Source organism: Typopeltis vanoorti, chromosome 22 (assembly GCF_054136105.1).
Source record: "Typopeltis vanoorti isolate ZY-2024b chromosome 22, IOZ_Tvanoo_1.0, whole genome shotgun sequence".
NCBI classification, from domain to species: Eukaryota; Metazoa; Arthropoda; class Arachnida; order Uropygi; family Thelyphonidae; genus Typopeltis; species Typopeltis vanoorti.
Window position 1 is genome coordinate 6,129,265 of NC_143570.1, and position 17,320 is coordinate 6,146,584.

The 17,320-nt window shown below is 34.3% G+C and overlaps 1 protein-coding gene across 4 annotated transcripts in view; it reads left to right on the forward strand.

The window, feature by feature from the left end:
* The window catches only part of LOC150094133 (CBP80/20-dependent translation initiation factor-like), a 145,166-nt gene that overhangs the window by 54,545 nt on the left and 73,301 nt on the right, over window positions 1-17,320 (forward strand). For all 4 annotated transcript variants that reach the window (XM_090412241.1, XM_090412239.1, XM_090412240.1 and 1 more), the window contains one exon: window positions 5,999-6,118. In XM_090412241.1, coding sequence (XP_090268367.1) covers window positions 6,008-6,118 — 111 coding nt within the window. In that variant the 5' untranslated portion in view covers window positions 5,999-6,007. The remainder of the gene's footprint in view (window positions 1-5,998; window positions 6,119-17,320) is intronic.

Below are 17,320 nucleotides of genomic sequence, written 5' to 3' on the forward strand. Positions count from 1 at the left end.
AGCCTTGCTTCATAGACCTAATTTTAATCAGAATGACCGTCTCACTATTCCAAAAGTTTGGGAAATTGTTATCCACACTTGTATTGAATAAATTTATCTGTTATATTTTAATTTAATTTAGTTTTAATTTCAGCCCATTAGTTTTAATCCATTAATACACAACTGTATATGTAGAGAGATTCCAATTTAAGCATGCACGCTACTGTTTTTTTTAATTCATTTCCTATTGTTGTTCAATAATTGTACTCTTGGCACCACTTTCTGTTCAAGATGATACTTTTCACCTGTTCAGCTACTGTTAATTTTTTGCAAATCCAAAATTCACTCAACCTTAAAAGACAGTTCTTGTGTTTGAGATGATGCACCAAAAACCATTTGAAATGTTTATGATGCTGTAAGAAGAGGGCTGTTCAACTAACTGCTGATCCCCTCTCACAGACTTGCTTCATTTGCTCTCATGCTATCACTAGTCTGGTGAGGTATCCATCATCCTTCCACTTTCTACTTAGCCTGCTACATAACATGAGCAGTGGCTTCCAGTCCTTTTTATAGTCTAACTATAAATCCACTGAATTCTGCTTCTTCCTTTCCTCTTTCATTCTATCTGTTCCTATTCCTTAGAAAAGCCTTCATCACAAACTGGTTTCTATATATAACCTGCAGCTATTCAAGAAGAATATTATATTCTTTCTTCCTCACTACACTGTAAGTTTTGCAGCCACTTATGTATGGGATTCATGTTAAAAAATAAACAAAAAATGATCAGTCCTTTAGAATTAGCCATTAATTTATATTACTTTTAAATGAATTACTACTATTGGTTCTAGAAAATAGAGGTATTTCCCTACTGAGTGTTCCTGGTAAGATTTATGCCAGTATACTTGAGAAACGGTTGAGAAGGATTGTGGAAGAGAAGCTTGGTGAGGAACAAGCTGGATTCAGGCCAAATAGAGGCTGTCAGGATCAGATATTCACTTTACGACAAAAAGTTGAAAAGTATAACAAAGATCTGTATTTAATTTTTGTAGATCTTGAAAAAGCATATGACAAGGTGCCAAGAGAGAAGCTATTCAAAATGCTACAGTTGTATGGTGTCAGTGGATCATTATATCAAGCAATACTTAGTCTTTATTTGAGTTGTAAGTCAGCAGTTAGAATTGAAGGAAGTACAGGGAGATGGTTTAATGTTAAATCTGGTGTCAGACAAGAATGTACATTATCACCTCTGTTATTCATTATCTATATAGATTACATTATGAAGGAAAGTGGTATTAAATCTGATATCAAAATTGGAGATGTTAATGTCAGCTCCTTGCTTTATGCAGACGGTGTTATACTTCTAAATAAATCCGCTACAAGCCTACAAGATTCCTTGGCTAAATTGAATAACTGTTGTGATAGATATGGTATGAAGGTCAGCAATAACAAGACAAAGATAATGAAAATAGGCAGAAACATTGAAAATATCAGCTGCATTGTGAATGGAGAACCTATAGAACAAATAAAACATTTCAGCTACTTAGGCACAATTTTTACTGGAGATGGTAAATTAAATATGGAAATTGATAACAGAATTAACATAGCTGGTATGGTAGGAAGTCAACTGAATAAATTTATATGGAATAAGAGAGAAATTTGTCAAAACACTAAATTAGCTGTATACAAGACAGTTTTCAAACCAATTTTAACTTATGGATCTGAGAGCTGGGTCAGAAGTAAAACAGTTGACCAAAGACTAGAGACCACAGATATGAGAGTCCTGAGAAAGATTAGGGGCATGAACAGATGACATCAATGGCAATATCATATTAAAAACGAGGATATTAGGAAAGAACTTGAGATCGTCAGCATCCAGGAATGCGTTAGCAGAGCTAATCTCAGGTGGTATGGTCACTTAAGCAGAATGGGTGAGGAAAGATTAGCCAATCAAGTGTTCTCTGCCAGGTTGGCAGGAAAAAGACCAAGATATAGGTGGAGTGATGGTAAAAAGTGTCTTAGAAGATAGATATAAGATCTGACAATGTTGTAGCTTTGACAGGTAACAGATTGATTTGGCAGAAAATTGTAGGTAGGAAGTTAGTAATGATGTAAATTTTCATGTATTACTATCATATCCTGTACACCCCTTGAGGGTAAATGTCAGGAATTTGATGATGATGGTTCTAGAAAATTAGTTAAATCGTTGTAATACCACTAAGAGTATTAAGGAATCATACTGGCTCATATTTCACCATATACAACTGTTAGGAAAGTGCAATGCTTCATGTTTCTGAACCAATAATAAAATACCTAATAAAGTGTAGCAAAATAAAGGGGATGTCAAAGACTAATGCAATGTAATAGTTGATATTATATCTGTGGGTGTTATTATGCTGTACTTCTTTCCCAATATTTGCAATCTACCTATTTTGCAATTTACTGCTTAGTGCAGTAAGATAGAATGCCAAATTCAAGATATTCTTTTATTTCAAAAAATTTAAAAAAATACTGTCATAATTAAAAAAAAAGATCCACTGATATATATATATACGTCGTCATCATGTATACGCTTCAAGGATTTAGGCCTATTATGGCCTCAAAAGCCATTGACAAGTCTCTTCAATGTACAACCTGATTTTCTTTTTCCAGATGGTTTATAATGAAGAACTTGTTTGGGTAGTTTTTCTATTTGCATTCTTTTAAGATGCTCCATCCAATTATATTTATGGTTCTTTATTTTCTCTAGTATTGGTTCCTTGGTTAATTTTTTTCATTTTTCTTCATTTCTTTCATGTTTTCATAAAATATAGGTATCATTTTTTTCCCCTGATTTCCTCATAAATTTTATTTCAGCTGCTTTTAATCTTGGCTTTTTTTGTTTGTTTGTTTTATTGTCCAAATTTCACTTCCATATAGCAGAGTTGGTAAAGCTAGTATATCATAAACTTTTAGTCAAGTCTGCCATATGGCACAAAACTTATCCAGGAAAGCAGATTATTTCACATTGATTTTAAAATATCCAATGAGAATATTGTGAATTCAGCAAACACCAAGAATTTGTAACAACTTTATTTTCCTGTATGAGATATAAGTACTTCTATTTGCAATCCCCTTCCCCCAGCTTTCTAGCAGTGTGGGTTTTCATAATTCTCTTTTAAGTGAATAGAATGAGTGACTGTAAAATGAATATACTGTCATTTTGTAGCTGACCACATTTCAAACTTCTTTTTAAATGTGTTAGCCAATCTCATACAAAGGTAGCAGGATTTTTCTCTTGGAAACGTGGGTTTTTCATCCTGCATACAGACAAATTGGCCTTGAGCCCATACATAATATACAGACAAAAATACTAGTGGTGGTGGGCAGTAGCTGGTGTTGATGATAATAGTGACAGTTCACTGTATTTAGTGGATTAAGTGGTGGAGACAGAGAGTTGTAGAGTAGGTGCCCACCTTTGATGAGTCTCTGAACTCCTTGGAGGTAACAATGATAATAATGTATCAGTGATCAGCCTTCTTTGTCTTGGATCCAGTGGCGTAGCTAGGGGGGGGGAGGGGTATGGAGCAGCGGTCCACCCTGGGTGGCGCTTTGAACCTTATCCTATACGTCATTTTGACTTTTTATAGCATTTTCAATGTGTATCAAGAGGGGCTGCAAATTCAGGGACTGCACAGGGTGATAAAAGCTCTAGCAATGCCACTGCTTGGATCAGTATTCTTCTACATCTAAATTGGTTATATAAGTGCAGAAGTATCACTGTAATATACAAACGAATCTTTCTTTGAAAAGTAAGGTAGAAATTCATTTTTACCATTTATCTGCAAGCAAATGAAGTTTTTTATGTAAACAAGTTTTGGATTTGTGGCTCAGTCCCAAGGTCTGTGCAGAATGCTCTTTAATCATATCTTGCTGTGGTTTAGATCGCACCAATTACTAAATAGTTTTTATTAACAAAATGTAATGAAATGTGCCTGGAATGAACTCCTGATGACATGGAATACTTTGGCATTGGGGCAGTTGCCAAGGATGGAGATGTCAGAAGAGTGCCAATGTCCAGATATTTTGCTAGTTATCAGAAACATCATACTATAAAACTTGCATAGCTACGAATTTGCCAAGGATGCTAAAGGCTTAGCTGCACTGCTGATGATAACAAAGTTTAACCAAAAATCAAACATTCAAACTGAATCAGTATCCCAAGCTTGAAGTTTTCTTTTCTGGTCTGTTTGGCTGAACAAATAATGCATATCTACTCTCTAACCAATAGGTTGTTGGTTCAAATCCTACCGTAGACATATATGATTTATGAATATTTCTAGATGAGAGACGAATTTCATTGTCCAGCATGAGACTAGTGCCCTGCTTATGGAGGCCTGAAATAGTTAAAAAAAAAAAAAAAAAAAAAAGTTCCATGTTTGCTCTGCAGAGCAGAATTATGTAATATGTGTGTGCATATTTAAATTACTTGGATTTCACTAAAGCATTTGATTGAGTACTTCATGGTAAACTACCATTGCAATTGAGCAGGACAGAGATTAAGGATGGATAGTCATTTGGTAGATTGGTTACAGGGATGGTTGACTGATAGGAACCAGCAAGTTGTGTATGGAGGTGCAGTGTTCCAGAAAAAAGGAAAGTGACGAGTGGAGTGCCACAAGGTTCAGTTTTGGGACCACTTTGGTTTAACTTATATATCAGTACTGTAGTTCACAGTGTGAAAGGGGATATTGATTTGTTTGCTGATGATGCTAATTTAGGAAGAGTAATATCAGGAAGTTCTGAAGAATGAAGATGTCATTTCAGTGTTGCTAAGTGTAAAGTTATGTAGTTTAGTCAGAGAAGATGGAATGAGGTTTACCTCCTGAAGCAAAGTTTCTCCAGTGGAGGAGGCAATGGATCTGGATATCTTGGTGAATAGGGAACTGAAGTTTAGGGGGACACATTGCAAAAGTTAAGGATCACCCAGAAAATTGTTTTTTTAATGTGAAGAATGCTCATGTATGGATAAGGAGGTAATGTATAAGGCACTAATTAGGCCATATTTGGATTTCTTTGCAGAGATCTGGTTACCTGACTATATTGATGATAAGGAAATATTGGAGAAAGTACAGGAATGAATATCTAAGACTGTCAGAACTATGGAATATTGAGCATGATGACAGACTGAGAGAATGTGATGTTCAGAGCTTGATGGTGGTGGTGGGGATATGATTGAGACATAAGTTGGTAAGAGAAGCTGATCAAATAGATATAGGGGAATTATTGCATAGGCTAATGGGTGATGCAAGAACAAGAGATCATCCCTGGAAACTGCACAAAGGTCATGTGAGTAAAGAAGGGAAGAAGAGATTTTTTGCTTGATGGGTAATGAACAAATAGAATGCATTGCCATAGTGGGTGGTGAGTGCTCTAACACTGAATTGTTCAAGGCAAGGTATGATAGTTATTGTGGTCTGTGAGTCTTTTGCCTTCGTGCTTCATAAAAGCTTGGAAGTAATGCTAGTACCTAATACCATAGCCCGCGTGGATGTGAGTCTCAAAAAAATCAGATCCTGTTATGAAACAGAAAACAGTACTCACATAGTAAATCTCTAACCATTTATATATCATTCCTATATATAAGAAATTGCAATATCCATAGTACATGTGTACTTATGCTACCTCCTGTTTTTACTATTTGTTACATCATGTTACAAAATGTTTTTCTATTACTAGCATGCTAGGTATTACCATAATAAATGGTTCTCAACTTTGCCACTGACAAATAAAATAAAGAAAGAATATAAATAAACAAGTGTGCAGACAAGTAAAATATAATTGTAATGATTTTATTCAAATATAGTAGAAGAGTCTATAATATTTTGTGAAAAGAAAAATAGTTAAGTTCATGCTCACCGTACTCAGATTATTAAATGAAAATTATACCTTTTTAGATCCTCTAAACTGTGTAAACCCATGTTATTTTATATTTTATAAATTTTAATTTAATGCATACTTTTATAAATCATGCATATTTCAGTTAAACAAGATGGCAACAGGCAGAGGCAGGGGATTTGGTCGAGGTAGAGCTGTAAGTTTAGGAACTCCTCTTCGTAGGCCTGGTGAAGAAGCTTTCGAAAGCAGCTTGAATAAATTCAAGGTAGTTCGTTTTATATGTATAAATCTTGAGTCAGTTGAATAGATGAAACTTGATAGTATTCAGATAAATATTCCTTTACTATGATATTGTTTTTATGGTATAATGATCACTTCATATTGTAGTCATTTCTCCATATTCATGAAGTCCATAATGAAAAATGTTAGAATATGAAATTCTTTAATATAGATGTGATATCCTTTTGGCAAAAATTAGGTAACATCTGCTTGTTCGAATTTTGAGTCAAAAATGCTTAAAACTATATTACTTTAGTTATTTTTATTTCTTAATTTATTACACATCCATTTAACTCCTACCCTGTTTATTCTTCAAACTCTCAGGACACATTCTGATGTTGCTTCATTAAGTATTTTTTAAATGCTTCCAATGCACTGTTGATATTCTTGCCATCCACCAACAGATACCATTCTACTGAACTCAGTATGCTTCTCAGTTGGTCATAATTTTCTGCTTTGTAGTTTAGCATGTAACCTTTTCTGAATGGAACATTCATAAACTTAGTCACTTCCCAAGTGAGTACTGCATGATCACTCACCAACCAGAGGCAGAATAGTTACGTCTTTAATCCATCTGACACTATAATCAAACCTAACACTTTTTGACCTCAAGTTCCTTCTGTCACATGCAGCTTGAGGAATTGTCCTGCAACAGCTCAATAAATTCAGTTTCATTCTTCTCATGAGATTTTACTGCTACCCAATCAATGTTTGGATAATTAAAGTCTCCCATTATGATTACTGTTTTCAGGTCCATCGTCTCTATTTGGTTGTGCATTTCTTCATCACTAGCAACCGATCCACCAGGTCTGTAACAACACGTTACTATGTAATTGATCTTGTTAGATTCTACCTCACACCTGATGGCTTCAAATTCACTGCCAAATGAAATGCTGTTACTGGTACTACAATCATAGTTTTCAACTTCAAGTCTTCCAATATCATTTGCAGCATGCCACTCTTTTAGCACCCGTGCTGATATCTCATCAGTCCCGATTGCTGAATTCTTATTCAGCTTGTGCAACAGCTCTAACACCTCCTTTCATACACCTGAGTTTCTTCAAGAGGTAGCAGTGAACTCAGTGTCGCATACACTACATTGATAGCTCTTCTGGTTATCTTCTACTTATCTTCATGTTTCACTGAATACTATAGCTAATCTTTCCTTTGCCTGAATATGACAAGTTGTAGTTATTTAGAAAATCTCATTTTGGTCTTTGTTTCGGTAATACCAATTAAGATGATATGATACTTCTCTAATTCTTCGAGTGGTTCTTCTTTTCCACTGATACTTCTTATATTGATGGTGCCTGTCTTGCTTCTACTAATGTTGAGTTTGAATTTGTTTGAGTAGTTGATTTTTTTAGTTTTTGTTCTGGCCTTGTTTAACATGTTCGCTGCCAACTACGAGTATCCTCGTAGTTCGTATATGAGCTTCACAAGCCAACTACGAATATATTGTATGTCGATTTACCGACCTCCTATGCCAAACATGAGTTAACCCTTAGTATAATTACCTTAATTTGGACCCTTGGATTCTGAATAAAGCAGAGAGCACGTCTGGGGGTTTGGTAGAAGGGAAATAATTTCAACTAAAATATAATATATTATATATGTGTCTCAGAAACCAACTACGAATATACTCGTATGTCGATAACCAACCTCCTATGCCAAGCGCGAGTTAATCCGTAGTATAACACGTAATTTGTAAATCAATTTAAAACTAATAAAATCAATAAAAATAAAAAACAATCAATAAAATAAAAAAACAATTTATTCAAATTAAGAATGGTACATTTTAAAATAATTTTCTATGCACAATGGTGTTTTTTCCTGGCAAACAGGATAATAATGTGTTTCGCATCATCGTTTGTTTCGTGTACACACATGGCATGGCTTTGTCGGGCGATTCTTTTTGCTGTTTGCGGTAAAATTCCCAAATAATGAAAATCCCAATTTCTCCTGATATTTTCTGATGCTGTAAGCTCATCCATTCCAACAAAAACTGAGATAAATTGATCTCTAAATTTTAACGCAGCATTGCATTTCCACTAATCATGTTATAAAATTTGTGCATTTTGAATGTATACCTCAAAAATGCGTATTGACAATTTCTTTGGCCATCTAATTGCCTTTCGTAAGGTGGAATAGTAAGAAAGCATTTGATCAGAAAGATCAGTGCCTGACATACCCAAATTATAATCCCTAACAATATTTGGTTTTAATTGAAATTTACCATTCCGATTTTGCGCTTCAACCATTTCAAATTTGTGCATATTTGAAATGGAAAGAACTTCCCTCTTATCCTTCCATTTGCTGACTACAACAGGACCTCTTTTTTGCCAGACAAATTCCACTTTCTTTAGTTTCTTCTGAATAACATCTGGGTGGATTGTTTTTCCTATTATTTCTCAGCATTCCACACACACATACGTTTTTCTTTCGGTAAGCAATTCCATCAGAGCTACAAAATTATAAAAATTGTCCATATGCACTACATAACCCCTGTCTAAATATTCTTCCATCAAGTGGAATACAATATCATATGCGTGACCCATTTTCGCTAAAGATGATTCAGATTTTCCTGTATAAATTTTATTTTTTTCACCAATCTATTCGATTCGGATAGTTCATAGAATTTCACGCCATATTTATGTTTTTTGTTTTTTATATATTGGCGAAACGCCAGTCTACCACGCCACAACACCATTGACTCATCAATACATAAATTTTTGTCTGGTGTGTAGCTGTTTCGCATTACACTACTAAAATGATCTAGGACTGGTCTTAATTTGTGCAATTTATCATTAGCTGCTTGGGAATTATCTGCGAAATGCAAATGATGCAATAAAATTTGAAATCGATTTTGGCTCATTTTAGAGCGCCAAAATGGCAAATTGTAAAGTTGATTTGTACTCCAATAATGCTCAATAGATGGTAAATTACAAGGACCCATATGAAGTAAAAGTCCAAGAATTAAGCCAATAGACAAGAATTAACCAGATGTACACGTGGTGCTGAAAGACGCAGAAAAAGTTCGGTAAGGTGAAATTACTCTATTTTTATGTATAAAATTCATTAGAAGAGAGAAGATTGTTTGCAAATGTGAAATTAAGAACAGTATTCTAAAGAACTCTGTGGACAGTCTCTAATTAGAAAGTTAACCTCCTTTGAGAGAGAGTAAGAAGAATTGCTTTGAAAAGATCTTTAGTAATTGTATGTGATAGGATTAACTTAATGAGATCAGAATTGTGGATTTTAGTAACTGAATAACATTAGAATGTTTGTTTATATTATCTTATGAATAACATTACAGACACTAATTTTAGTTTAACTTCATATCATTTGCTATCTATCCCAGTATGCAGTTATTGTGTTTTGCATACTTTACGATGTTTCTTAACCTTTGATTTAATTTAGAGCATGTTAACCTTTTAACTCGAGTCTTTTCATTTAGTATTGAGTCAAATTAAGTGTATGAATTTTTTGTGTATTCTGTTTAGATATTCGAATAAACATGTCATATTTACCTAAACCTGAGTCATGCCTGATTACGATTCCAAACTACCACTTATAAAAATAGAACCTATTTTGGCAGGAAGGAATTAGGAAGTGTATATAATTATAGATTTAGGTCACGACTGCAATAATCTGAATCATCTATATGGTGTTAAAGTAAGATATTGTGTAAGAAAGCCTCAGAATCTAGTATTGTCTCCCTGAGCAAGGATCCTTTTCTGCTATAGGATACTGGCTGACGCAGCAAAATATAAATTCGCCAGTATCCAAAGAGGAAACAATCCTAGATGTAAGCATATTAGGCCCGATATCTGACGAAGTAAAATAGCAATAGAAAGATAGAATACGAAGAGATAAATCAGAAAATATAGAGAAAGTGATAACACAATAGAACAGCTGGTAGGATTTTAATTGAATAAGGTTTTAAATGAGAAAGGATATAATCAAGTAAACAAAATAAGTATAAATCCTATAAATATTAATATATAACACAAATATGTCTGTTGCTTTCCAGTTTGAAATTCTTTGACTTTTTTTTGATCTGCGCTCGGCTTTGTAAAGCATATAAATTGGTTTGTTTTACTAAAATTGCCAGAAAATCTTCAGAAAAGAAAAATTCGACTAACCTTTTGATACTGAAATTTCCAGTGTCAATTTTAAAACCTGCAGTTTCAACAAAGTCAAATTGTGGGAGTTCTTGTTCTGAATTTTCCCAATACGTAGATGTTAATGTATTTGGCTGGATGCTAACTTCATCTTCAAAAGTTTCTTCATCTGAGTCGCCGCTAGTCGTCTGTAGGATCATCTTTCGAATCGGAACAAATATTTCATGAAATTCATCATCGCTCATATTAGCATAAGCTTCTACTTCTGTATCAATAAGTTTTCTTTTACTGGCCATGTCGAAATTGAAGGTTCTTAGAGACTGAAAACTAAAACTAGACTTGACGCAATAAACACCGTCGTCAGCGCATGTAATATATAGGTGGAAGTGATACGAGATTACTCATAGTTGGCCTATAAGACAAAATTCTGTCTGATAAGCCGGCTACGAGATTACTCGTACTGACCTTGAAGATGGAGGTGATATGAGATTACTCTTAGTTGGCGTATGAAACAAAATTCTGTCTGAGAAGGCTGTTACAAAATCACTCATAGTGACCTTGAAGACGCGAAGGCGCTTGGCGTGCAGGAACAAACCATGCCTGAGGACCGTGGCAGCGAATGTGTTAACCAGTCAACATTCTAGCTGGCATGACATTTCATCATGTTGTACTATAGTTTTTTTGTTTGTTTGTTTAAGCCAATACAGAATACAACTCAGTTGTCTAAATCCTAAATTACCAGCCTGTTCTCATTTGTTCAGTATCAAGGTGGATACTTACTCTCATGGTTGTTAAATTGAGAATTGTATATTAGATCCGAAACCGAGTCTTCTCTATGTTCCTTAAATGGTTATGTGGATGTTCCCTCCCAGTTATATAACTTTAACCCTTAAGAAGTTTTATCATCATCATGCTTATCAAAGATTTAGGCCTAGCATGGCCTGTTCCGGCCTTAGAAGTCATCGTTAAATCGTCCTGGTTTTCTTTTTCCTAATGGCTTGTACTTTAAGGCTTGTTTTGGTAATCTTTCTGTTTTCATTCTTTGAACATGTTCCATCCATTTATGTTTATATTTTTTAATTTTTTCTATTACTGGTTCTTGATTTAATTCTTTCATAATTTCTTCGATTCTTTGTGATCAAATAGGGTATACTTAGCAGTTTTTCTCATAAACTTCATTTCTGCTGTTATTAATCTTTGTCTTTTTGTTTTATTGTCCAGATTTCGCTTCCATACATTAAGACTAGTAGGGCTAATGTATTGTATACTTTTAGTCTGATTTGTTTTTGAACTAGGTTTGGTTTAATCATCATTATCATCATCAAATTCCTGCCATGTACCTTCAAGGGGTGTATAGGATATGATAGTACTACATGAAAAAAATTACATCATTACCAACTTCCTATCTACAATTTTCCTCCAAATCAGTCTGTTACTTGTGAAGACTCCAACATTATCAGATCTTATATTTCTATTGTCTAAGGCACTTTGTACCATATCAATCCACCTATATCTTGGTCTTCCTCTGGGGCGTTTTGCTGCCAACCCGGCAGAGAACACTTGTTTTGCTAATCTTTCTTCACCCATTCTGTTTAAGTGACCATACCACCTGAGATTAGCTCTGCTAATGCATTCCTGGATGCTGACAATGTTAAGTTCTTTCCTAATATCCTCGTTTTTAATATGATATTGCCATTGATGTCATCTGTTCATGCCCCTAATCTTTCTCAGGACTCTCATATCTGTGGTCTCTAGTCTTTGGTCAACTGTTTTACTTCTGACCCAGCTCTCAGATCCATAAGTTAAAATTGGTTTGAACACTGTCTTGTATACAGCTAATTTAGTGTTTTGACAAATTTCTCTCTTATTCCATATAAATTTATTCAATTGACTTCCTACCATACCAGCTATGTTAATTCTGTTATCAATTTCCATATTTAATTTACCATCTTCAGTAAAAATTGTGTCTAAGTAGCTGAAATGTTTTACTTGTTCTATAGGTTCTCCATTCACAATGCAGCTGATATTTTCAATGTTTCTGCCTATTTTCATTATCTTTGTCTTGTTATTGCTGACCTTCATACCATATCTATCACAACAGTTATTCAATTTAGCCAGGGAATCTTGCAGACTTGTAGTGGATTTATTTAGAAGTATAACATCATCTGCATAAAGCAAAGAGCTGACATTAACATCTCCAATTTTGATATCATGTTTAATACCACTTTTCTTCATAATGTGATCCATATAGATACTGAATATCAGAGGGGGATAATGTACATCCTTGTCTCACACCAGATTTAACATTAAACCATCTTTCTGTACTTCCTTCAATTCTAACTGCTGACTTACAACTCAAATAAAGACTAAGTATTGCTTGATATAATGCCCCATTGACACCATATAACTGTAGCGTATTAAATAGCTTCTCTCTTGGCACCTTGTCATATGCCTTTTCCAGATCGACAAAACTTAAATACAGATCTTTGTTATATTCCCATGCTTTCTTGACTATTTGTTGTAAAGTGAAGATCTGATCCTGACAGCCTCTATTTGGCCTGAATACAGCTTGCTCTTCACCAAGCTTTTCTTCCACAATTCTTCTCAACCGTTTCTCAAGTATACTTGCATAGATCTTGCCAGGAACACTCAGTAGGGAAATACGTCTGTAATTCTCACATTCAGTTTTATTTCCCTTTTTATATATGGGTACTATGAGAGCTCCACTCCAATCATTGGGAATTCGTCCCTCTGTCCAGGCTTTCTGAACTATGCAGTGCAGCCACTGTAAGACTTTCATACCACCATACTTCAGCATTTCTGGTCGAATATCATCTACTCCTGCTGCCTTTCCACATTTCAAGCCTCAGATGGCTTTTTCTACTTCAAGTATGGATATGTATTCCTGACTGCATGCCTGAGCAATGTTTTTTACCACTGTGCTGTCATCACTGCTTGTTTCATTTATCAGTTTTTCAAAGTAATTACTCCATACTTCAAGGATATCTTTTTCTCGTTTTCATGTCACCTTTATCATCTCTAACTCCTTTTACAGCACTCTTTCCTCCATTCCTAAGCTTCTTCAACAACCTCCAGAATATTCTGCCACCTTCTTGATATTTATTTTCTATGTTCTTGCCAAAGTCCTCCCATGACTTTTGTTTAGCTAGTTTTACACAGTGTTTAGCTTTCTTACATTTGTCTCTGTATTCTGTAAGAGTAAAAGCTGACTTATTTGCCAGGAACTTTTGATATGCTTTCTTCTTTTCCTTCACTGCCTCTTTAACTTCCTGTGTCCACCAGGGAGTTCTGATTTTTTTATCCTTGCAGACAACCTCACAAGATGCCTCTCTGGCAGAATCAATCAATGTTTTCTTCAGAGTTTGCCACTGAATCTCCAAGGTTTGATTCCTGTTTTCAAACTCTTTCATTTTTTCTTCAATAATCTTTGTGTATTTTAGTCTACAGTTCACATCTGAGAGCTGCTCAACTTTTATTCGCTTTAAAACTTTCTTACATGTTATTCTTTCCAATATGAAATTCACTTTCATCCTTCTCAAGACTAAATAGTGATCACTTCCAATTTCAAATCCTCTGTACACTCTGGTGTCCTGCACCAGGTGGAAAACATCACTATCAACAATAACATAATCAATGAGACTTTTCTTATACCTAGCCTCTTCTCTCCATGTGAATTTGTGCACATTTTTATGTTGGAACATGGTGTTAGTAATAACCAGTCCATGTCCTGAGCAGAAATCCAACAGATATTTGCCATTATTATTAGCTTTGCTCTTTTCTCCAAATTTTCCCAAAACATTTTTGTATGTCTGACAATCACTTCCTACTCTGCTATTTAGATCCCCAACAAGGACCAACTTTCCCTTTTTCATTGTGTCAGTAGCTTTCTCTAGAGCCTCAAAAAATTCCTCCACTTCTACCTTAGTAGAACCTTCTGTGGGACCATAGGCACAAATAAGTCTCATTGTCCAGTTCTCCATTCTCATATTTGCTCACATTACTCTACTTGAGACTGACTGCCATTCAAGAAGATTAGCCTCATATTTTATGTTGAATACTATGGCTACGCCTTCTTTTCCTTGATTTTCATTGCCCGAATATAACATGTTGTATTTATTGCTCAGAAAGATCTCACCAGTTGTCTTTTTTGTTTCAGTCACCCCTATTATGTCGATCTGGTACTTATCTAATTCCTCAGCTAGCTCCATTTCTTTGCCATTCAGGATTCTTACATTGATAGTACCGATCTTTAACTCTGGTAATGTTGAGTTGGGGTTTGTTTTCAGATTTGTTCCAGTAGCTGACTTTTCGCTGTTCGCCCTGGTTCCCCTGGTGAAAACAATGGAGGATTTGTTTAACCGGGCAGCGCCCCAGCCAGCATGAGATTTTGTCATGTTGTACCATCATTTTTTATTTTGGTTTAGCCAATAAGAATGCAATTTGGTTGGCTAAATCCCAAATTGTCACCCCGTCCTCGTTCGTTCAGTATCCAAGTAGATATCCAACAGGGTGCACCACGAGAAGGTGAGGATTGGACATTAGGTCAGAAGCCCTGGTCGGTTCTCCACATTCCTTTAAAGGCTATGTGGAGGTCTCCTCTAAGTTATACAGCTTTGACTCTTAAGCACCCCGGTTTCGTTTAAATATAGAGTTAATTACACCTGTTATTTTTAAATATTTTGCAATTTTTACGTTTATATCTTTTTCATTAAACTAAATGTATTATGCTACATTTAGAGCTACCAGAACTCCTAACTCAGTATCTCCCATAATGCAAAACACATCTCCTTGTGGATATGTCTAATGTTATGCATTAAGGGAAGGGCCACAACCCAGACTAGTTTCGACCTTTATCGAGGTCTCTTCAGTGGGAGCCAGGCCCAAGTGGAGATACCAGGCAGAAGCATTAGCACGTCATCTCTACCTATAGGAGTTGCCAAATGGTGTGCCACCCTTTTTTAATAAATTACTCTGGATTTAGAGAAAGATGTTGAAAGTTTATTTTTCACTTGGTTAGAGTATAAGAGTGGCCGTTTCCTTAATGCATAACATTAGACGTATCTGCAAGGAGATGTGTTTTGCATTATGGGAGATACTGAGTTAGGAGTGTTGGTAGCTTGCTCCACCTTTGCAAGGAGTTTCCTGGTGTTGTACCACCTTACCCCAGTCCTGAAGATACTTTCAGGCACTAACTTTGTTTGCTCACACTTGGATAAAGGATTAAGCTAAATTTATTATACTCTAACCAAGTGAAAAATAAACTTTCTATATCTTTTTCATTTTCATATGTGATCATACATCCTAGGTAGTTAAATGAATTTACCTGTTCTAAGATCTTGTTATCTATTACTATTTTAATTCTTGCTGGATCTTGTCCTTTAAAGGCCATAGTTTTTGATTTTTCTGTTGATATTATCATACCATAATCTTTGGATATCTCATTTAGATCTAAAATAGCTTTCTGTAAGTTATCTTCAGAATTTGTAATTATTATTTGATCATCGGCAAAAAGGAGAGTGTTTAAGTTCACTGTAGGAGAAAGTTTAATTCCTTCATGTAAATTTTTATTCCATTTTATTATTATTTCATGTAGGTAAATATTAAAAAGAGTTGCTGAGAGGGGAAATCCCTGTCGGACCTTTGTTTATCTCTCTCGTATATGATAGCTCGCGATTTAATCTTATTTGTATTTGATTATTTTCATATATACTTGTGATAGCTTTTAAGATATTATTTGTCTTTCTTTTAATATGTTAAATAATGTTTCTTTTAACTTTGTCAAATGCTTTTTCAAAGTCAATAAATGCAATATGTGTTTCTAAATTCTATTCTCTTCTTTTCTCTATTATTAATTTTAGGCAGAGGGCCGGGTCTATACACGATCTTCCTTTTCTAAATCCATTCTGTACTTCTAAAATAAAGTTTTCGGAATATTTCATTAGTTTGCTATTTAAGATTGTACTGTATATTTTGTAACAGCAATTTAGTATACTGATACCTCAATAGTTTTTAAGGTCATCTCTATTACCTTTTTTAAAGATACAAATCACAATTGCTTTTTTCCATTCTATTGGGGGGATACCAGTTGAATAAATTTTATTTAAAAATAATAAGAGTCTTTCTTTGAATCTTGTTCCTGCGTATTTATGTAGTTCTGAACCTAGCTTATCTTCTCCAGGTGATTTTCCATTTCTTGTTTCTTTCAGGCTGATTTCTAATTCTTCTTTAGTTATTTCCTTTTCATTTTCTTTAATTGTTTGCCAGTTGTCTTTTTTAAAATATTTGTCTGTTCATAATTCTGTGCAGTAATTTAGAAATTCTTCTAATTTCAGTTCGGTGTTTAATTTTATGTTTTCTTTGGTATCTGCATTTAAGTGTTTCAAAACCTTATATATATTGGGTCTTATTTTATATAAATCATGTTCTAAATTAGAAACAAATTTGTTCCATGATTCTCTGTCTTTTTCTCTGACTTCTCTTTTAGCTATGGCTCTTATTCTTTTATATTCTATTTCATCTTCTAATCTTTTACTGCTTAATCATTTGTGATGGTCTTCTTTTTTCTTTTTGATTATTTCTTTGATTGTATCATCCCAGATCTTCAGTTTTTTCCTTTTATTGAATTTTTTGGGTCTTTCCTAAGCTTTCATTTGCTGCTGCATTTAGTATTGTTTTTATATTAAGCCATTCTATTTCTATTTCTTCATTTTATTTTATTTTATCTAGATATTGGTTAATTCTTTGTTCATATAGTCATTATACATTTGTGTCATTCAATAGTCTAGGTTTATAAACAAATGTTTCAAATTTTCTTTCTGTTCTTGTTACTTATAGCCATTTAGGTGATAATCTCAATTTTATTTTAACGAGGAAGTGGTCACTACTTATTTCATATCTTCTGTAAACTCTAACATCTAGCAAAAATTTTGATGTCTTTTCATTTAATATAAAATAATCTAATAATGATTTCCATCCTCTTGCTGCCCAAGTATATTTATGTATGTCTTTATGTTTATAGAAGGAATTCATTATTTTTAGGTTAT